Source organism: Amblyomma maculatum, chromosome 2 (assembly GCF_055883805.1).
Source record: "Amblyomma maculatum isolate TAMU_Amacu chromosome 2, ASM5588380v1, whole genome shotgun sequence".
NCBI lineage: Eukaryota > Metazoa > Arthropoda > Arachnida > Ixodida > Ixodidae > Amblyomma > Amblyomma maculatum.
In genome coordinates, this window is record NC_139345.1 from 140,194,462 (window position 1) to 140,217,695 (window position 23,234).

Here is a 23,234-nt window from a genome sequence, read left to right on the forward strand (position 1 = left end):
TAAAGGAAAACATACGAAAGTACGAGCTTTCAGTCGTTTTTCTTTCTTTTGCTGTCGTAGCATAATAACTGCTGTCCTCCAAAGATTGCATCCAACAATGTATGCACATTGAAAGGAGCCCACAACGCATATTCTCTCATATGCTTACAACTCTAATTTTTTCTACATATTGAAAGTAAACATTCGAACGCGTCTGATAAATGCCCGTGAAAATTGCGTGCACTTAAAAACTTAACAACGAACACATAAGTACTATTAAAGGAAAACAACAAGAAAAAGAAACAAATATATTTTACATTTTTTTTAATGACAATAAACTATGTTCTAGAAGAAACAATAACATTTCCTTCCTTGATATTGAGTGGAAAAAATTGCAGCTCAAGTGGTTTTCTGCCTCTCCTTTAACGAGCGCGCTCAAGCTAGCGTTGGCAAGGCGACGTCGTCGGAGATGGCGCGCGCGCCACCCAATTCCCAATGTTCCCAATTTTCTATTAGCGTGCTCCTCATCCCAAATTAGACAAAGTTGTCTTGTGCGAGAAGTCAAAAAGAAGGGCGTCTATTTTCGAAATACAAGGAAGAAGCAAATGGCGGATCTGTCTGCTCTGTATTACATCATTTAGAAAGAAGTTTTTGCGAAAATCCGACGGGCTCTCTTTCCTACGAATTCATATTAATTCTCAAGTTATCAAGTATATTGGTACAGAAGGCGGATATAACAGACCACAAAAATGGAACGAAGAAAAAAACAGAATATCTACCCTGGGAAGAGCACCGTGATTATTATATTTACACACAGACAGCTGCTCCCTCTATACAGGATCCTTTAACCTCCTTCAAACAGAAGCGGCAAACGCCGCGGCAGAGCTGCGTTATGTTTAACAATCGATAGGGCCGTGTTGAGGAAATTCACCGTTTAAAACTCGCCCCGGAGTGAGCTCTTAAGAACGAAGTGCAAGGCGAGAAATTTCAGTTGACTAAACTCCGGCAACTCTCCTAGCTGCCAAAAAGAGACTATCGCGTTCTTCCGGAATAAGACTGCCCCGAGGAAAAGGGCCGAAGCCATCCATTCGGACGGGCGCGTTTACCTTCCTATTCGCGCCTCGGTGAATATATGCGGTGCGGCAAATATGGCGGTGCCCTCTTCTATTTCCGGCCAACAAGGAATCATTCTCTTCCATTCCATCTGCCTGGTGCGCAGCTCAGTCATGCCCACTCTCACGTCGTCCTGTCCGCAAGGATGCTCTGCGGATGTGCGCTCAGGAGAGGGCGTGCTGAAAAAAGGACAGCCGAGACAGGTTCGCGAAGACCCTACAGACAACGAACTTTCCCAAACCGTTAATGGATGGATAATCTGATAGCAGAGCCTTTTTATATCACAATGGCCTGCCTCGAAGCCGCTTCTCGTGACGTCCTAATGGATTGTCTTTCTCTCCGGGGTCAAATGCGCGCTAATAGCGCAGTAAGCGAACTCTATCCAAAAAACAACCCAAAGAAAAGTCCACCGGCGTGATGTTATCCGCACGAAACGAAACCGTAACTTAGCAGGCGCGGGTCTGGACGACTGCGTGGGTTATATGCCTATCTGGCTATAACTGCTGTGCGCTTCCGGGCTCGCATTTCTTGTTCGAAATTAGATAAAGAACTGCAGCGACTCATTTCACGAGCTCTAATATGTTCAATAACGATACTCGGATTATACCGCTCGGTTTTGCGCATGGCTTATCCGTGAAATTCTCGTCTGCTAAGCTCGAAGTGGCCGGATAAAGGTTTCATTAATTTAATGTGCAAATGGTACGCCCGTCCAACTATGAAGAATTTGAAGCCAATTAAAACTGTATTATTTTCGTTTTTGTTCTCTCTCCCGTATGTCCAGGTGAACACAGTGCGTAGCTTTGCGTTTTAGGACAGCTTTCTAAGGCTCGGTATCCGTTAAACCAATACCAAATTTTGCAAAGAGACAAAAGCGCGGAGCTTTCTCGGTGGAATAGGATTAGACTAGCTGGAGTTCATTAATAAAATCAAACATGTACCTTTAAAGTGAACTTAAGAGCGTGAAGCGAGTTTTCCGCCGCTAGGAAGATAGAGGTAAGGGTGCAGCAAGGTACGTTTCCACCAACTTCGATTAACCGACTGCTTATGCGATAAGCTGTCGGGTAGCATAACCTAAAGCAGGCTAGAAAGAAGTAATGACTATTTACCTTCCTGCAACTGATATGAGAAGTACGTAGTAATGTTTCCTGCATAACGGCAATCAAGAGGCCTTATCATGTAGCAAAAGTTTGTTATACAATCCCCGCATTTAAGAATATGATGCGACAGCATTATTCTCACACGTTTTCAAACCGAAAAACAAACATTACTGATATTCCACAAATGAGACAAACTATTCCGATGTTTTGTAGTAACGTGATGGTTTTCTGTAGATCTGAAAATAATTTTTGGTAGTAGTTCTCGGCTGTAACTAAATAACAATCTGACGCTACAAAAATATTTGTTGTTGAAACAGTATCGGTGCAAAATTCGCACGCAGAAATTGTGCTGTAACAGCAAAAAATTCCCTGCAATTTTTTGCGACTTGGTTATGGTTCCCAGGTAGCACAAAGTGGGCAATGAAGGGGGGCCCCTGGTGGGTCCGATGTAGGCAATGCAGGACAGCCGCGGTGGGCTCAATGTGGGTGCTGCAAGAGGGGCCGACGTAAGCCTGAAGGGGGCTGCCGACAAAGCCTTGATGGGCCTCACTAGGGACCGATGCAGGCAGCCCTTGCGGGTCTGCCCACATTTTTCCCGCATTGCCAAAAGGGCACATCCCTCCAACTCCCCTCGATGGTCGTACTTTGGACAGATTCAGGCAGCCGCACTGGATTAACATTTATATTTTATTTTGGTTAGCCCCTCAGATAATGACATAAGAGCGATGCGGGTTCTATACGGAAGCCGCACTTGGGCTTGCCAACATTATTCTTATAGGTGTCCGACACAGGTAATTGATGGCAAGCCCTAGTCCAAGTTCTCCCAATTTATATGTATGCACATAATTAATTATTTTATACTTGTCTGCCCTTACTAAACAGCCCCAATATTAAATTTTACAATAATTCGTAACATTAATCTAGCCTAAATGACGTCATGTACATCTTGTTCAGGCTATGGAGATTTGTGTTCTGAACAGCAATATTGTGCTTAGAGTTGCATACTGACCACAGCAACCGCATAAGGAGCAACAGTTAGCAATTAGCATGTTTTAGCATTTTTAGCGAAATTTGCACAAGCGCGAGAACTAAAGCCATTTAATACTTCAAACGACTAAAAATGGCAACAATTCTGTTATACCAACCATCTATAACAGTAATTTAGGGCTACATCTAATACAAATAAAAGTTTGAAAGAATGATTGCACAATTCCACGCACGCCTTCTAGACCCATTGCGGCCGATGTGGGACCTACAGCGGTTTTGCGTAGGCAGCCCTAATTGGGCTGGGTGTTGTTTTTGAACCTGAAGCCCACTTGCTGTTGCACGTGCCCTCAAATTTCAGGGACCGATTTTGGTATCATGTGGGCTCGCCCGCCTTTCAGCCCGATTACGGCCCATGTGGGATATCAAGCAGTTTTGTGTGAGCAGCCCCAATTGGGCTGGGTGTTGTTTTATAACCTAGAGCCCACCTGCTGTTGCACGTACCTTCACATTCCCCGCAAGGGACCGATTTTGGTACCAATCGAGCACGCCCGCCTTCCAGCCCCATTACAGCCGATTTGGGCCTACCTCGGTTTAGCTAAGGTTGCCTCATTTGTACTTCAAGAAGGCTTGCCATAATTGAGCTCTTATTCATATTTCACCTGCCCTCAAGTAATCTGCAAGGGGCCGATTGGGGCAGCATATGGACACGTCTGCTTTTTCCCCACTACGGCCGATGTAGGTCCCACAAAGATTTAATGGGGGCTGCCTCATTTCGGATCTATGAGGGCTTTCCCATAAAGAGCCCACATTTAGGTCGGATTGCCCTCAAATATCCGACAAGGGACCCTTGTGGTTTGGATGCAGGAGTGTGCTCTGCATTAGCCCGAGCAACGCTGCTGAGACCCATGCAGCAGGAACAGAGGCAAGCCAAAATGGGGCTTCCCACTTCTGCCCCATCAGGGACCAATACAGGTTTTATGATGGTTGCCTCAGCCTCACTTGCCTATATCGGACCTACTAGGGCCCCACATTCTGTGCTACCTGGGCGGTCTGTGAACCGTCGTTCTCTTGCCTACATCTGTTCACTTACTACCTAATTCCTCAGTTTATGCCCCTATCACGTCATAACAAACGCATTAGTACATCGTCACTATTTACTCGCCATGCGAAATACTTCACGAGATACGTAGGTATGAGACCCAGCTTTGACCATTCCATGCGAATAGGCCTTCGTGGCCTAGGAGTACCGTGTCGGCTGTCCAATCACAAACGTCTGTCTGAAAGTACCTACGTGAAATGGCGCGTTCTGCCAACTCTGCCATATCATGTGATCTCGATTTGTGACATAACATGTCAACCAATCAGTGTCAGGCCCCCACCACCTAGCACCTGCAACAGTGCTACCTGTCAAAGGCGTACGTGGGCGTTTTTCGCACATAACGTCAGTGCTGACGCTATACATCGTGTGTTCCGAAGCAAGGGGCCTTTGATGTTATCATGTTAATAAAACTACGGCGTCTCTCATAGCCTGAGTCGCATTGAGATGTTAAACCCCACAAACCAAACCAAAATTACGGTTCCGATTCACTTCGAAGTACGAGGCTACACAGAGCGTGGTGAATGTTATTCTTAAATGGAAGCTTGTCATCATTGTCATCGGCTTCAACCAACCTCCTGGTTTAAAATAGCGTAGGTATCGTGTATCTGTAGTCGTTTTGTTATTAACATATATTGCTTCAAAATTAAGCTTAGAATGGTGACTGCAGTTAGTAAATGTATGAGTTTAAACAAGCGAACGTACTAGCACAAGTCTCCAAGAGGGATATGAAATGATGTTGGCATCAAATCTATATACCAGTTAATGTAGGTGTGAAAGAAAGAGAAAGAAGACAAAATACATGCAGGAATAGTCCCTCGAGCATTCTGCACTTGGTAACAGAGTCGCTGTGAAGAGAGGCTAGTCTGTTGACAAAGCATTAAACCAAACTTTCTCAAATTCCGAATACCGTTATTTCTCGCCCTTTCTGAGTCCATTTGGTACCATTGGGAAGTCTGGAATACAACGTTAGCTATTTTGGTCCCACCGCAGACGTCTGGGTGTAGTGACCACTGCTGTTTGTCACGTCCTCTGTTCGAAGAAAAGTGATGCAGAGGTGAATACAACCCCAGGAGGAAGCTTAGATTTCGACGTGAGAGCAGGCGCTATAGCGCCGCTCCCGGCGCATTTTCATTCAGCGATATTTTAGCGATATTTGTAAATAAATAAGTAATTGGTTCAAGAAAAGAAACGGTGCAGTATCTGTCAAACTTGTTTGTGTGGACATCTGAAGAGAAGATAGGAAGGTGGGATTGAAAGTGGAAAGAGAAAAAGAGCAGCACTAGTGAGGGGCGCGGAGTAATTTCGACCACCTGAGGATCTTTAATATGCACTGATATCGCACAGCACACGGACGCGGGAGGGGGGACGTTGGAGGTGGTGAAAAGTGGCAGTTCCTGACCCTACGAGGCTGGGACGGTAGATCAACGCCGCGTGTGGCAGGGGCTAGCCAGCCACCGAATTTTATCTGTTGTAGGCCGTCGTTGCACCCGCCACTCCTTCCGTGGTGGACGACGGCTGTTGTTGGTACGCGCGTCCTTCTCTCCCTCTTCTTTTTTCTTTCATTTTTATTTTCTCTTCTGTCTGCACGAGGCAGCAGAGGTGGCTCAGCTACAGAGCCAGCAGCAGACTCATGTATTTTCTTTTCCTTCTTTCTACACCCACAACAAGAACTGACGCCTCTCCGTTTTGCTTCCATCGAAACCTAGCCGCCGGCGATCGGGTTCAATATTTTTGTTTGTTTGAATTTTCAGGAAAGGAAGACCTGTTATCGTCTCACACTGGGTGGACTCCTACAGATCAATTAGCGGTATACATTGGGAGAACAGCCATGGTCGAAAGTCCTAAAGCCCAATGATGTTCTTTTCAAACGAATAATGAATCCGTCAAGGCGCGATTAAAGAATAAAGGGCCGTGAAATGCTATGCGAAAGTTTCTTGCTGTGATAAGAAATCATCAGAAATCAAATCATAAGAAATGATTGTATGATGGCTCCATTTTGTGGATGAAACGAAAATTCTTGGGCTTCAGGACTTTTAACCAAGCTTGTACATTATGTCATCGGTTCAAAATATTGTCGTAAACTAACCTTCGACTCGACTAGCAGATTGATGCTAAATGAGGGCGCGAAATGGTATGCCACCACTCGATAGGCTGCACAAAAAGCGGTTGCGTCATGGACATGATAAAAAATCCCGTGGCTCTTTTTACGACGTCATCACGACGCTTACATTCATTCTGAGGCCAACGAGCTGTATACCCTGTTGCGTAAAGCAGTTTTGTGAAGAACATTTAGAGTGGCGTTGTGGCGAGTTCGGCACAAGGACTGACAGCGAGGTAAGTCCTTCTGACCTAACTCGCAAGGTGGTGGTTAGTGAATTCCTGGTCCCGACATTTCCTTCTCTACTCCTCCTCCGTTCTCAACACTCGCTTATATGTACGTGCGGACGAAGTTCCGGGATTCTGCAGGTGACTTGCGGGTTAGCAGTGATGCATCAGGTGAATCTGCCGCCAATGCAAGCGCAACATGGAGCCCACGTGGAGGATGAGAGGATTACTTTAGGACGCAGTTTGATCACATGCATCAACCGCCTCACCGGCAGTTTGCGCTTGCTGGGCATGCCTCAGCTTGTTTTCGTCGCTTGTAGGGCAATGAGGCGAGTTGGGGTCATATGATCTGTCCAAGCCTTGCCTTCGAGATGAGATGCAAGAGATCTCGTCGCAGTATCAAAAAAGAATAAGATATTGCATGTTCGAAGTTCATTCTCAAAAAAGGTGTCATATAGCGCACGGAACAAGAAAAAGCGGGAAGCAAGACACGACACTGCAACGCCTAGCACAACGCACCGATCAATATCAAGCTTTGAAGAAAACTAAAGCTATAGGGGGGGTCTCATGGTAGGGCGAAAAGCTGGGGATGCGGAATATATGAATACTTGTAAAATATCTTTCCAACATGCAAATTTCAAATTTCACCTTGTAGTCGTTCTTGAACTCCAGCTACACCTAATGTAAAATGTCAAAGGACGACATATGATTGCAAAATCGATGCATTTTTAAAACACTCATGGATAGATTTGTGTTGGACTTCTTCTCGAAGAGCGTTTGTGTCGGTGTTTCTATATGCGTGTGGACGTGGGCTGGATGCATGGAGCAGGAGAGTAGCATGTTAAGACATGTGTACGCAACGCACCTATAATTGCAATTGAACAGTGGGCCTTGCAGACAAGTGTACATCGACAGTTGGTGAGTACTCTAGTGAACGGAATAAAAAAGTACGTGCAACTTTATTTTCAAAGTGATGTATTTGTCTCAATAGCGCCCCGACATATAATCCTCTTCTCTTTTGCCCGAATGACTCACATATCGACCAACAGGATGCAAGGTGCGCTACATCAACTCTAAAGTCAACCGTTCAAACAATACAGCTTTGTTACAAACAAGCTCATTAAGATAACAACGCACCAGTGCAGCCGAAGCAGCTTTTTCGGGTATTTCCGGCGTCAGCGCGCGCACCTAGGTTTGTAAAAGAATGAATGCGCACAGGTCTTTAAAATGGTAACCAATGTCTGGCAATGTTATAACGCTTGCTCTTGGTTTTCAGATATGTGGCGCAAACTAGCCTCTCAAGCCGTTATTTTGCTCTTGGTTTGTCTGCTATTAAACAGTATCAATCTAAATGCCGAGTTGAGTATTTCCCTTCTAATTTCTCGGCCGTGCGTTTATTACCAATCATTACCTTAAGCTATATTTTACATCTTTCCTGATGCATGCATGCATGCATATCAATATTTTTATTACATTTATGAATACCGTCTTTACATTATTACGCCTACTAAAACCCATGAAATGTTTCTACGTAACATTCCAATTCATGCGCACAAAAATCATCGGTATCTGATCAGTTGAATTGTCTCATTGCCGTCAGGTAAGGCTACGCTGTAAATTTCTTTTAGTAGTTCAAATACTCTGACTGACGAGTGTCTCCTGCTTGCGTGCCGTTTCTGTGCACCGGAAGGATCGGTTTATACACAGGAATGCGGTAACAGGCACATTTCCCTCAATTTGTCTAGTGGAGTAGGACGAACTTTAGTCACGCAGTGCAAACATTTCGAACACACTTTAGTTTATTACTGCAATATTTAATGACTAATGAAGTGAGGGACAGCAGAATATTCTGGATTGACAATTTTTACCATAGATTTCATGTTGTTCATGATCGTCATCACAACCGCAGCTGCTTGGCACTTGGGAACTAATCTTAAGTGCGCCTTCGCATTGATGCTCTGTTTTGTGTTTTGTTTTGTTTTTATGGTGAAAGCATTTTATTGCGATAGCAATATTGCGCCAGTCGAGGAAGAAGAAGAACAAGAAGAAGAAATAAAGAAAAAAGGAAAATAAGAAGACTGATAACTTACGCTCTCGCGTCATACTCTTAAAGAAGGAGCTTAAGTGTCCCCAATAATATAGCACCTTACACTGATAGGGATTGATAGGGGAATAATGCAGCAGGCAAAAGAACCTTCCACCGTTGCTATCGCAATTCAACTAGGATTTATTAGAGTTAAAGTATAACTAATTTTTTAGACTCATTGTGAATATCTCGCGTCGACGAGATTTGTCCGCGAAATTTGGCGATATATGTCAGCGAGATTAGGAGAGATTCAGCGAAATGTGTAAGCTAGACGTCACAATATGTTCTGACGTGAACATTATTTCCCCAGTACGGATGTTGCAGGTTGTTCTGACGATGTAATAAAAGATAATAAAGTAATGATATTATAACAAGTACAGAAAAACGCGAAGTAGAAAAAGAAGAAAAGATGTCGACTGAAGAGGAAGAAAAGAAGAATGACAGGCTTTGGCCGCTAAACACTGAAACGAAGTTAAGCGTATTGCTATAATGTTTTCAATGACAATACAACAAATATGTTCCTGGATTATTTTTTATGCAGTATGGTACCGCCGAATAATTTTTGTTCACATCTTTACTTCTGATTTGCTAAGTTTGGTGATTTTCAAGTTATAAACAGTGGATAAATGTTAGGAAAGAGTCGGGGAACACTTCTCGCGGCTTTAAATAAGATTATATTAAATAATGCTAATTAGGCGCCTAATATTTTTGTGATTTGACGGAGTTTTTGGGGTATCAGAAGAAAAGTAAGCACATGTAGGTGGGGTGCGAACCCACGATTCAAGCTCTGAGGTACGTGGGCAGGCTCAAGTACACCACAATGTGATTGCATGCACTCGTTTATTCCTTCAACCTCTGCCTTCCACCGCATTCTTTATTTCTTCTATTTTCCAGAACAGAAGAGGGAGGAGTGGCTATGTTTTATTATGCGCATTGGCGTCTATGTATATTTTAGCACTCAAAGGCACAAGCAATACAAGGCGATATTAAACTTCCTGACGAGTTTACCATAGCAAATTAAGCTATATTTGCCACATCCCTCCGCCTAATTAAATCATTTCGAGCACGCATTCCTACCACAGCCTGCTGCTATCCTGGTTCCTGCTTCTATTTATAAATAATCGGGCCATTATCCAGGTGAACAAGTTATAGCCTTCCCCCATCCCTGTCATTTTTTTTATGCATATATATTTACCATTCCCGACGCCATGGTAGCAGAATAGAAACAGAACAAAGCGGAACATTGAATGGCGTCAGAAAAACCGCTAAACTAAGATCTTAACATCCGCGCGTGGTGGGGCGTACTGATCCAGAGCCTGCAAATGAAGGGATTAGCCTTTTCTATAGTCCCTTTTTTGCCAGTAAGAGGGGGGAAATTTGTAGTTCGACATGACGGGAACAGAAGGAAAGAGGCGGAAATACACGTGGTGGCCGGTCACATAAAAGGGATGATAGCTTTCGCGTGCAGCCATGACTCTGCATGCACGGAGTGCGGTCACGCAATATGTGAAAGCGCACTTCGATATACTCGCGCTGGCGCAAAGAAACTCCACGACCGTTATATGTGCGTGACACCGGTGGGAAAGAATTAAATGTAAGAAAAATCAAAAAGTGAGCTAGCCTGATAGAACGAAATGATCAAAAAGAGAGAGGAGGAGACGTCCCGCGCCGTTATTAATGTTTGACGGCAAAATGATAAATGGCACTTTGAGCCGGCGAAGCCGTACGAGGTCCCGTAGAAAGTGTCCTCCGAGGAATGAAAATGAAAAATTCACCAAAGGCGGACTCTTTGCCCCTCTCTTCAGTCAGCACATGGTTATATAAGGTATGAGCCATACATTTGCTGCCAGTTGTGTATCTATGGTATACAGGCGGAGTGCGAACGACCGAGTCACTTAGCGTGCCCTCCGGTTTCATTCACAGCAGTGCACAAAAAGAAAACGAGAAGCGCAATACATGCAAGTATAGGCGTATGGAAAGTCGTCTGAAATCCATCGTGAACTTGGGCACCAAGAGCCGTTCTAATACGATGCCTCGGACAGACAGCCGAAGAAGCCTAGTACCGAACGAACTTAGAAATCTACCGACGGAGGAAATTACAAAAGCGCTCAGGAAGGTCCTGAAGAGAGGGGGAACGATTCAGAATGAAATGAGGAAAATGCCTACAGTTAGGAGAGCGAAAGTAAGCCAAAGCCGTATGAAACAATGATGACTTTGAAAGTACTCTATACTGTGGTCTATCTACTTATGGAAGCTTTCCTGCTTTTCGTCTGTCTACTGCCTTATAAATGCTGCTTTTAGAGGAACCGCTCCAACAATGAGGTGAAGGTTGCGCCCGCGGATCACTTTGAAATCTGAGCATTTCTTCTATCGCTCAACAACTTTACCCTTCTTATAGGTAGAATCAAGAAAACGACCTTCGCTTAAATGTCAAATTGAAAAGAAAGCATGGACACGTGTTCAAGGCTTAGCGTTCTTCTGAAGACAGTGTTTTGCAACGTTTGGTGCAAGCCATGCAAGTCGATATACCAATCATTACGTTCTGACTGTCCGCAGTATTACGATTCTTGCTGCCTTCTTGAAGGAAGCCCTGAAAAACTAATCTCTTCGGATCAGACGTGTGCCCAACGAAACAGCTATGAAAGTCGGCCATTCAAGAAAGAACACTCATGGAGCTTGATCTCAGCGCGAAACGGTGAACAACTACTTACTAAACTTTCATTGGGACATGATGTCGCTTTAAGCTCCAAGACCTTGTGTATGCATGACAGAATGAGTCTTCTCGTAGCCTTTCGAACTGTAAGATTTTTCCGAAATAGAGGCAAGAACGATTTCTTTTTTTTTTTTTTCAATGCCAGATGAAATGGAGCTTGAAGATAGCACCACTCCGTGTTATAGATTTCGTTCTGCATCTCTTGCAATTTTCAGTTGAAGTTTTTGTATTGCTTATGTTGGCGTTGCTTTCTTACTATTGCCACAGCGATTATTATCTTGGGAGCTGGCATTACAGTATGCTGTCGGAAACACGCGATAAATCAGGTCGCACCATAACTGAGTACAATATCGTTGTTGCCTGCGGCACCAAGTTAGAACAACGCTCTCGTCTTCTCACGATTGCATAGCGGAATAATATTTACATTCCAATTTTATATTTAAAAACATTGACGACGCTTATGACTCGAAGCATTTCCTTTTATACTCGTCGCTATCCTTACCCTGTGGGTTTCGGCCTTAGTGCATGCTCTTAAATGCGCTGTCGTGCTCATTTGTCGGCATTCGTTTCGTTTCTTACCCAAAGGACTTCAATTATTTGGTCGTTCTGCATTAAATTTGTTATTACAATAATAATATTGCCGCTATATTTTAAAAACAAAATATTTGTATATGGGTTTACTTTTGACCAAAGTAATTGCAATATTGTTTCTTTGGATGGTGTTGTCCATATCTGGCCATGTGATGTGCAAGCATTTCCATGTGTACGACCATGTGGCGGTAATTAACACATGTGAAACTAGCGTAAATAAAAGAACTACGCTAAATGTTTTTACCGTTTTTTGTTTGTAAGTACGTGGTTGCTTGACTTGCAAATTGTGTAATATACAAGAAGACGGTGTCATTTTCGGTTTATTTAAAAGCCCTCCTGAACACAGTATCTGTAATTTTGACTGAGACGTGACTTCTGGATTGCGCCCAGCATCGAAAAAAGAAATAAATACTGAGAAAACAAAAGTTCTACCGCTTGCGAAAAGGTGCATATCATTAATACATACTTCATTGCAGACGATGTCATAGGATTTACATCATCCTTTAAATATTTATGCGCTCATTTATCTTCCGCCTTACATGGAATCTTCAGATTGAGAACTACATTAACAAGGGCGCTAAATCAAAGGGATTCTCCGAATTCATTTCGTATTAAGCTAATCAAGAAACAAAACTGCCAGTGCATGCATCATTTCTCGGACCTGGGCTGTCCTATGCATCCAACATATGGCACCCTCGCAAAGCTTACTTATCAGACTTCTTTAAATGGATTGAGAGTAATGCAGACAGGGTAATGCCCACGATTAGTTCTTAGCCTTAGCCCTAAACTACGGCTTTGCTAATTGCCCCTTCAATCTAGAAGACTAATTAAGCGCTCCACCTCTCGTTGATGAATAGTATAAAACAAGGTTTAATGGCGACTTTCAAGAAGTTTTCTGTGTTCTTCTTTCGGAATATGAGCTATTTTAAACCACCCATTTCAAATTACCCTAAATTTGCGCCCGCACTGTTCTTTAAAATCAGCTTCGCTACTTGCCATTTAACCAGGAAGAGTTTGCCTGTACATGTTGTCTCCGTACCTGAGAGAGCATCATTCATTCAAGTATTTGCAGAGTAGAAAACATGAAGCTGGTTTTCTTTTTCTCTGGATGAGTATAGGGTTGTATTGTCTATTGTATTCTGTCCCCTACTTGGTAATACGCGACCGCACAGTTCATTTCCTAAAACTAGTTTTTTCGGATATTTAAGTATGGTAAAAAAAACATACCTTTTCAATGTTACTTAATTTGCACATACATTTTACTGGGAAACTACTCTATATGTCTAGGGCCGTTTCTCCTTTTCCACTCCATATAAGGAATTTCAGAAAGTTTACCCCCGCCTCTCCCTTCGAATTTCTAAGTATTGACAGGGCAGCAAAGTGTATAATTAGATAAATACACATGTTTCTTTAGAAAAAGTTACATCCACACTCGGCAGTAAGCATGCAAGCATCGCATGTTTAATCATTTATTTATTTTACGCCAAAACTGAAACTTTCTGAGGAATGGGAGTGGTTAAATACAGAATCCTTGGGCACAGGGCGGTGGCTATTGTCCTAATTATACAATTTTACGTGAAGTAAAACAAATGTGGATTGTTAATTAACTCTTTAGGTCAGGCAAGGCAGTTCCTGTCGTTGCTGTTCGCGGAATGAATGAATCTGCTGCGTATTTCGGCTTGACAAAGTAGTGTGTGGTTTGATGAAGGGAATGTCTAAGTCGTTATGACACATATGGCCCCAGAGATACAAACACATTTCGGATTGTTATGTTGGGGCACATTATTTCGTGGCATAAGCAAAGGTGAGCTCATTTACGATATGATGTGCACGTTAAGAATGCCAGTTGTAATATGGCCTTCACAAACGCATTCAAAGGACGTTTTTTCAATTTTAAACTTGTAGTAAACCCTGAAATAGCCTGTACATTCACTCTGAGCTACTTTGAATCAATAACAAACTGTGCATCTTATTATGTGCTGCAGGTATTTTTGATCGTTTAATGAACACTGCGTACACAAAGTTCTTCATTCGAGAGTTCTGTTTCTTTCCGAATAACAGAGTTATAGGGTGGAAAAGGAGCTTGACATGAGACGTCCGGCGTGCCTTGAAAATTGGAAATTTGATGCTTTATTCAGGCATGCTGCATGGAGCGGTAGAATAAAAAGCAAATTCTCCATTTGGCGAGGAAGAAATGCAAGTATAGATGAAATCATTTTCAACGCGCCGTTTGAATAATAACTAATCTGTAATTTGGTCATTAACTGCCTCATATGTAACTGTTTCAGATGTTCTCGCCAATTCATGTATTTTACTTGTTCTATCACCGATTCTGCACCTCTCGTTAAAGAGACCGCAATCGCGCAGGCGTTATTCACATTTTTTTAATAAACTCTCTCCCATATCGTACAGAGCATAAAATTGTCGCGCTTGCCGTTTATTCAACGATAGAAAAACACACCCATGCCTCTTCATCTCGCATCATCTGGCGTGTGACGCCGGCACGTCGCAAGCTGGTCCGGGGCTTCCCTGAGGCTATAATGGCAGCATCGTCTCAAATAGTTGCATGGCAGAACGCTTATGCACATCTTTCTTCATTGTGCTTTTTATGCCATTCCACTGCTATGTGTGTGCTGTTTCTGATGAATGTTGTTTTGTCGTGTGCTGATTTGTGTCCCCCTTATTTACACCTAGCGATGTGAGGACGTGTGCGTGCGTCTATGTATATTTATGTGTGCGCTTGTGTCTATGCGTCTGAGCTACCGGGCTCAACGGAAGCTATTTGGCATTCTTCGTTTACAATGGCGAACACCCTGAGCAAACTCCCAGTCAATTTTGTTGGCTTGACATCGTGAAAATAACAAGGGATAAAGCTAAAAGTCAGCAACGAAATACGATGAGGTGCCTCATCTTGGTTAATATTACCGAGCACCAAAGAGAACATGATGGTCAATATAGAGCCGCATTAGAACGGTTTACTGGCTGTAAATCCTGTAAGCCCCTTTGGTAATATAAATTAGTCATAGTTTAACTTCGTTTAAACCGATTAAGACGTGTGAAAGCATTGTTGCGAGCATTTTGGCATGGGTTTGATTGGAGGTTTAGTATTTAGAGATTGCACAGACTTTACAAAAGTATTAAACGTTCTAAGTTGATTCCGCTTTTTTTGGAAAGGATAGAAGCAGCCTCTGACTCAATTTTCACTGAGCACCTACATTTACATATAACACCACACAATCAGAGGTACGCATGTCGGATTGAATCCATATCTTAACCCAGCCTCCAACCTGACTAGCAGATCGATGCCAAAAAGAATCGATAGGGTGAGACAGCACCCTGAACATGCACAAAAATGGGTTGCATTACAGTTTTGATGCTAAATCACGTTATATTTGTGTTGCCATTTACTGTCAACACTTATTGCCAACATTTCCTGCTCACGCCACTCAAGAGGTAAGCGACACTTTCAAAAGGCGCTGGAAAGCTTGAGGCTGCGCTAAAACGACGTTCGTCACATTAACGTTAATGTGACCCCATTCGTCAGCCACCGCTTGATTAAAGTAGCGGCCTTACTTTGAAAATGGCAGTCAGGGCTATACGATGCTGTGCTTGGTGCGACAGTGTATCAGTCCGGGCATGGCGTTATTGGGAACTGAGCTTCTGTTGCGCTTAAAACAACAACCTTGTCCTTTCACAGTAGCATAGTGTCGCTACAATAGGTGCATTAAGGCAGGAGAGCGGAAATAGGAGTGAATAATTTGCACGGACAAAGGGGCAGCAGTTGGCACTAGTCCTAATAGGAGAGTAATAGGCGGGGTCACAACTCTGCTATGTATGATGCCCCGGTTAAGCAAATAAACAACTATTTTGAGAAGGCATCTTTCTAACCGCCAGACATAGAAACGCTTCTTCAGCTAGTAATAGTAATCGGAAACGTGGTCGATTTAATATCTTCTCTAGTTTTTTTTTTTTTTTAAATCTGCCAAGGTTTATGTGCAATTTACTTAGTGCAAAAGGGGCTCACCGATTTTCTCACCGACCTATGAATACGCCTGATTAAAGTCATCGCGTTTTTTGCTTTGTTTTCAGTTAAGGGCTTAAAGCGACGGTCTATCGGCACCAACCTCACAATACGGTGCAATACTCAGGGATACTTTAAATCGCTTGCTGTCGTGAAACCTTCTTCTGTAAACAACGATTTCTCGGTACGGTGAAAACACCGGATGCGCAAATATGTTACACGCGTTTTCATCCAGCTGACAGAAGATACTGTAAGTACTGTAGCGCTTCCTGTAAGCCGTAAGATAGCGTGCGATTAGCTTCAGAAATCACAGCTTAGGCAGGCTCATCTGCTTCATGCGGACAAATCTGGCCCTTCCTTACCATCCCTTGAAATACCATCAAGTTGCATTTGAACTCTTGGGATGATGACACGCATAAAAACTTGAATCGTACAATGAGTGCATTGGCGCCCTATGCTGCTACGTATATGTGCCTTCATATCATCATCAAGAAGGTAGAAATGAGGATGTCGAAAGAGTGTTAGCAGCCTTCCTATAAGCTGGTACAAGCCTCTCCTGTGTTACACAGCGCCGCGCTATTCTGCGCATGCCAGGAGCCACCAGTTCTTCGATCAAATTGTAAATGTATTGTTTTTTTTTATTTTACGCAATAAAGTGTGGAAGATTGAGGAGCTTTAAAAAGCTCCCCGAGGCAAACGCTCTCGGCTGACCTGTAGTAGGTATCGCTATAGCTGCCCCAAAATGCCCCTCATTACGTTAGCACCCTGCTAGCAGCTAGTCGCGCCTTTAATTCAGCGCTGCTTATTTAGAGGCAGGCTAAATCAAGCAGTTCATAACATAAGATATGTCTTTTACGAGTTAACGCACCTTTTCGCTTACTACCCGCATAAAAACTTGCCCACCGTCTGCTATTTTCCTTTCTGACGCAGATAACCATCAAGGCGTGTTGTGTTGCTGGATATTTTTGCAGCAGTTTTTATCACTAAAACCTATTTGTGGCGTCGGAGGCCATGGGTTTTTTGGTCGGCTGCACACACTTTTTGTTGCGTACAAAAGAAAGCTTCAGACGCCATTCTAAACGCAAAAAACAATACACACGCACACGAGAGAAAAGGAAGGAGACGGGACAGGCGTGTGCGTGTGTATTTTGGTTTTTGCGCTAAGAATGCCGCCTGAAGCTTAGAACCATCTCGGCCGTCTACAAGTCCTTTTAAACGAGAGGTCTTGGCATAGACGATGGAAGCGCTGCGTTTCAGAAATGCTAGCACATCAGACTGTGCGCGTGGACACACAGAATGACTTCCGCGGCGGAGAGGTTGATTAGGCGTCGCCTGGGTGCGCGCTCGTGAAATTCGTTATTAAGAGGGCGGCGCAAAAAACGCGCCGCCGAGTGGATCCGTCGGCTGCCCACTAAAAGTCCGCGCCGGGACGGAGCGGAGGGCATGAAAAAGTAATTTAATGAGCCGCGGAGTTTTTAATTAATTCAACGACAGCTCCGAGAGAAGAAGCAAAAAATCGAATGAGTGCGGGTTAGCGAGGGCGTGAGGCCGTGTCACTTTATTATGTTCCTTCTTTCCAGCTGCTCATTGCGTGCGCGCATGATGTGGCAAATGTGGGTGGTAAACATTATTACCGACACTTGGCGGTCGGCGTCCCATACACAAGCGAACAGGCTTCCTTTTCTCTCTTTCTTTTAAGCCTCCTCCTTTCCCCCGTCCGCATGCACAGCCCTGCCCTATGCCTGGTGTGGCCGGCAAACAGGTCACGTTTTGGTCTTTCAAGTTTCAGGCCAAGAGTGTATGCCGTGACGTGAAGCTCTGTAAAAACACAAACACAGAAACGCAAAGAAGGAATCTCGTTATTTCTTTTGTGCGTTTTTCTTTTTTTTTTTTTGAAATGTGGCCCGTTTTATTTTTCGTTTAAAAAAAAAAAACGATGTTCTAGCGAATGCGTTTTTCATTCGATCCAAGAGGTTGGAAAGGTGAAAGAAACAAATGAAAAGAGGAACGGCGGGTCGAGAAGCGAGAAACGGCGGGTCGCACTTGCAACACGTATAAAACTTCTTTTTCCGCTCTGCGGCTCCGACGGGGCGCACTCTCGGGACCTCGCTCTGATGATCCGCGGGGTAAACTGAAATTTTTCTTACTTCCCATCACAAGCCGCGTCGACACACGTCTCAGCGGGAACGCTTATTAGACAGGGTCTCTGGCACAGAGCGCGTAACTGTGCACCTGTATCGCGCCCATCTCTCCAAAACTGCCTCGCCCATCTGATAAACTTCCGGGTGAGAGAATGCCTAGATATGTTTTTATATCTCTTTTTTTTTCTTTTTTTTGTACCCTTGGGAGAATCCATGAAGTCCTGAAAACGCGCTTTCAGCGAGCTATGAATGTGAAATCTTGTAATCTTTTTTTGTTTCTTTTCCTGCACCTATTCTTGTTCTTGCGACTGCTGGATGCAGATTTTTTCGTTTCTTGCGAAATAACAAACTTGAGCTCTGAACCGCCTTACTGCACAGCCGTCTGTTAAATAAAGCGTTCACCCGAAGAGAATCTTTAATCCCGTGTTTAGAGGGTGGCTTGCAGCCGAAAGACAAATAGGAAATTCAAGCTCTTTTATGAGTAATTGTTGGTCGCGACAATATTAACGTCGACAGAATATTACTTCCGCGTGATATTACTTCCAACCACTTTCAAATACGGGCGCGGCTAGCTAACGTTCCACTTAAGTCTTTACAAATTGTCCAATTTATTTTTTGCTAGTTTTGTACACTACCTACCTAACCCTACTATATCTTACCGAGAATCGTCGCTAAATGGAGTTAGACGACAATTGAGTAGGTGAGCGATTTAAAATAAGCGACATTTTGTGCACAGGTAATTAAAAAGTGTTTGCGAGTTTCCGCAAACGTTTATAATCTTAATGGGGGAATGAGCTTTGCTTTCATCGCTCTTTTGACATCTGCTTCCCCTAGTCGAGATTTCCAAACTGTCAAACGCTGTATTAACTTTGTCTAATACCGCGAAGATCGCTTTATTTTGTAGTTTTTTTTCTATATTTGATCTTTTTTTACATAAAGGTGGAGTCGTAAACGCCGCAATACTGGAAATACAGAACCGTCGCTAATATATCCCGGTCGAATCATCCGAATTTCAAGCATTCCAGTGAACAAATTAATTACGACAAGTAGTCTTGATCTTGGCTCATGAGCAGTAATGTAGGCTCGAAAACCTAGAAAGAATAATGTTCTTTTTTACTTGTGGCAAACCGCTAGGTCTCCCTACACAAATTGCTCAGATTAGTTTAGAGCCAACTTAGAATATAAATGTAAATATATATGCGTGTGTCTTTTGATGGGCACAGACGCGTGATGTCTCGGTAGGTAGGCGTGCTGCCTAGACTGATTCCGATTTGCGACCTCGGCCTGGGTGGCAGGAATGACATTGCGGTGAGGTTTCAAAAGCATTCACTATGATATGATATTTTGGTAAACCGCAGGGGGTCAACATTTCTTATAATTCAGGCCGCAATACCGACTAAAAAGTGCGGGAACACGGAAAACCCGTTAACAAGAAGCCCTCTCTACATCATATTAGTTGAAATGGCACGGGTACGAAATAACGACGTACAAAGATTGCCCACGGGCGCGCGATTTCTCGCAAATAGAATTCTTATAAACAATAGAACACACATTTACGCATAAAGTTAAAATTTCCAACAATATGGTTAAAATGCTGAGAGTGTACAATTTAAAGACATAATTTACCAGAAAGCAGACAGCCTCTTAAGGTATGAGACGCAAAAATTTGTGGCACATCAGAAAGTCCTGATTAAATAGAGCGGGAGGGCTTCTTCCTAGATAGTAGATCCTAGATAACACGTGGAAGCTCGATAGTCTCATTGTTAATGAGTTTTCAATGAGCACAGAATTTGAGCTTAAACACACTGAAAGCTCTTATGATAACTGATGGTCTTCCACGGCAGCCTGATGGGACTAATCAGTTCAAGGAATCCGCCACTAGCCATTTGCAATCTAATGAATGACATTTCTGTATTACGGATGCTAAATCTTCGCGTAGCTTGTGAAAAACAACAACGTTTCATTGATGGCTGATGAGCACTCTGCTGATACTCGCTTCGACCAAGGAGCCTAATGTGCGTAAGTTTGCAAGACATTCAGCACAAAGTATTAACCTTGAACGCTTCAAATGTAGAAAAGCTGTCACGAACACGTATATCCCTGATTGTTTTATTCGAGACTTTTGTGAACACCATCAAAGCAAAAAAAAAAAAAAATCGAGACAGGAGGAAAGCGTCTCAAAAAAAAAAAAAAAAAAAAAAAAACGTTTACGAGGCCTGTTTCTTATTTTGCTTTCATATTCTTTTTTTCAGGAAATAAATTCGTTACCATCATTACATCCAGTTTTGTTGTTTGCAGTCTGCGAACGAGGCTTACTTGAACGAGAGGACACTTGGTTGGCATAAACTTTTTAAATATAGCGCTAGAAATATTTCTCGATACCAACCGCTTCGTTCTCCTGAGGTATTAGGCAGTTCTATTACTAATAATGAACATAGTAATATATCTAATTCTGATTAGTCGCCAACTAGCTAAACAGGTTGCTACGAAAGCTTTAAACAAAAAATTAATAGAAGCTTTAGTGACTAAAGTAATGACAGGCGGAAGCCTGAGTGCCGATTCTGCTTCGCAACTGGTATTAAACAGTGATTAACTATTTAATTGAATTATATGCCATTTATTAATTATTCTTGAAACAGAAAATTCATTTATCAATTGCTTCATTGCATATTTAGTCATTTATGGTTAATTAAAGATTTACCTGATTATATAATAATTGACTCTTCCTTATTTAGTCATTAATCATTGATTGGAGTATGGCCATCTAAGGCACGCATCTGCGCATACTGTGGTGGTGCTCTGTGATTGGTCGAGACCTCTATGAGGTCATCCAGCCTCGGCCAATCAAAGCCGCCGCAAAAGCGGGACACATTTTGTCCACGATAGCATGAGCCTTTAAAGACTTTCGCCTTAATAAAGTGACACGTTTCTATGCAGATGTAAAGATGTTCGAGCCATTCATAGAAAGTACACGCAGATAACGCATGTGCATTCGACGCTGATTAGTTGCGTCCTCGGGCCTCTTTCTGACATTTGCCGCTGCATCGCAGGAAAGCCGTCTCCGATCCTGACGTGGAAACGAAACGGCAACTACTTCCCCACCAAGACCCTGACTTCGGTGGCCGGAGACGTGAAGCAGTCCAAGCTGACGCTGTCCTCTTTGCAGCGCAGTGACCTCATGGCGACGTACACGTGTGTCTCCTCCAACAACGTGTCCAGCCCCATGGAGGTGTCTGTGACGCTTGAGCTCAACTGTGAGTAGCCCAAGGGCAGGTTATTCGCACGCGAAAAAATCTGTCACCGCTCTTCAGAGCCGGCAATCTTTCAGCGCTTCATTTGGTATTTTGACAACAAAAAATGTAGGCTTTCTCAACGTGCATTCGTCATAAGCATGCCGTAAATGTATCTATACAATTAGCCGATTTATTAAATTGGGAGGCTCCGTATTGCTAAATATACGCATAATTTTTTACATTTGCTGTCATTTAGGGCATCAGGAAATTCCACAAATTGGGCTATTTTGTTTTTATAGCTAATTTCAATTTCCGGCGGTAGGCGCCGGTACTCCCTTTACAGAATTTTCGCCAGTTCTAGTAATGCATTTGACACCTTTGTGGTGGCTACGTTGTGCAAACTTCACAAAATTCAAGTTCTGAAACTATTTCAAGTGCATTCATTATGCCTTTCATGAACTACAGTGGCGTCAGCTGAACTAAAACCCCAATCTATGTTATTTCTGTGGTCTTTTTAATCGCACGAGCAACGACCGCTGCTTTCTTTGTTAACTGTATTGCGCGACCACAAAGCCGGACCAACCTTAAAATCGAAAAATTGCTCTACGCCCTCTCATGCTTACTATATCGGGTCTTCCTTGTACAGCCTAGAACTAAGTGTCTCTGCTGATGTCTATTTTCTCTCTCATGCCTACCTTGCAGTGGCGCCGACATTGGTGCAGATCCGCAAGAGCGAGGCGCCCATCTCTTCGGGCCTGACGGCCGAGATCCTGTGCGAGGTGTGGGGCTCGCGGCCTCCGCCCGAGATCACGTGGTGGAAGAGCAGCGACCAGCTCAACCAGACATTCGTGCACGTGTCGCAGGACGGCAACCTCACCACCAGCGTTGTCGCCTTCTCACCGCAGCGTTCGGATAACGGACAGACGCTCGTGTGCCGCGCCCAAAATCCCCGGCTCAGGAACAGCGCACGCGAGGACCAGTGGGAGCTCAGCGTCCACTGTGAGCGCATGCAGAGCGTTTCGTGCGAGGAAATGACGAAATGTCGCTTTAGAAAGAAGTGCCACTTTGGCCGTGGGCTCTAATTGAAAGGAGAAGCAACAGCGCATGTGCGGCATCAGGTTTTTTTATGAATCGAAGGCTGTAAAGGGAGCGCGATTGTCAACTTGTCATATTGGCATGGAGTCCACGATACGTTTACTAGTACCGTAATACACTATCTGTGAAGTACATTCTATTATAAAGATGGTTTATAGTTTTATGCGCATGCGTAGATTTTCTGAATAAAGCCGTTTTTAAAGCTAACAAACATATATAGTGCATATGACGCCTCTTACAAAATGCATGCTATTTTGGACAATAAAACTACTCGTGCAGCTTCAGCACGCCGTTCGAAGCTGTAACGAAGTAACTATTCCGGGAAACGTCATCTTAACAGGCCGGCTTGACATGTTTTCGTAGGTTGGGCTATAGCAGCCAGTCAGACGTGCCAGACTGCGGCACCAGTACACTAAAAATGGTGCTGCCTGAAGCGGTGCTCATTTATTCTAGAAACTGACGTTTTAAGGTGAATGGGTGTTTTATAGAATTCTTTGCCTTCCTTGAGATTAGAGCACCAAAATGATTTCGAGTGATTGAAAGCGATATCATAGTTTAATATTAACCCAGTGTAATATTAAACGAGACGCTATGCAGATAAAATCGCTTTCTTGTAAACAATGAATTACTTCCAAAACGAGGGCGAAAATTTAACGAGATTCTCTGAAATAGTGTTTTTTTTTATTAGGAGAACTTGCTACCAGAAAGGCACTTGACAGCACTTCATGAAGGATAACTTCCATAGGGATGAGTA

At 43.3% G+C, this 23,234-nt stretch overlaps 1 protein-coding gene and 1 long non-coding RNA gene across 3 annotated transcripts in view; one reads left to right on the top strand and one right to left on the bottom strand.

Moving 5' to 3' along the window:
* LOC146200076 (nephrin-like) overlaps nucleotides 1–23,234 on the top strand; it is a 91,502-nt gene that overhangs the window by 33,164 nt on the left and 35,104 nt on the right. The window contains exons 3-4 of the mRNA XM_084595339.1: nucleotides 21,203–21,406; nucleotides 22,088–22,384. Coding sequence (XP_084451465.1) covers nucleotides 21,203–21,406; nucleotides 22,088–22,384 — 501 coding nt within the window. The remainder of the gene's footprint in view (nucleotides 1–21,202; nucleotides 21,407–22,087; nucleotides 22,385–23,234) is intronic.
* The window catches only part of LOC146200077 (uncharacterized), a 45,476-nt gene continuing 39,784 nt past the window's right edge, over nucleotides 17,543–23,234 (bottom strand). For both annotated transcript variants that reach the window (XR_014705158.1, XR_014705159.1), the window contains one exon: nucleotides 17,543–17,829. This is a non-coding gene — a long non-coding RNA (uncharacterized LOC146200077). The remainder of the gene's footprint in view (nucleotides 17,830–23,234) is intronic.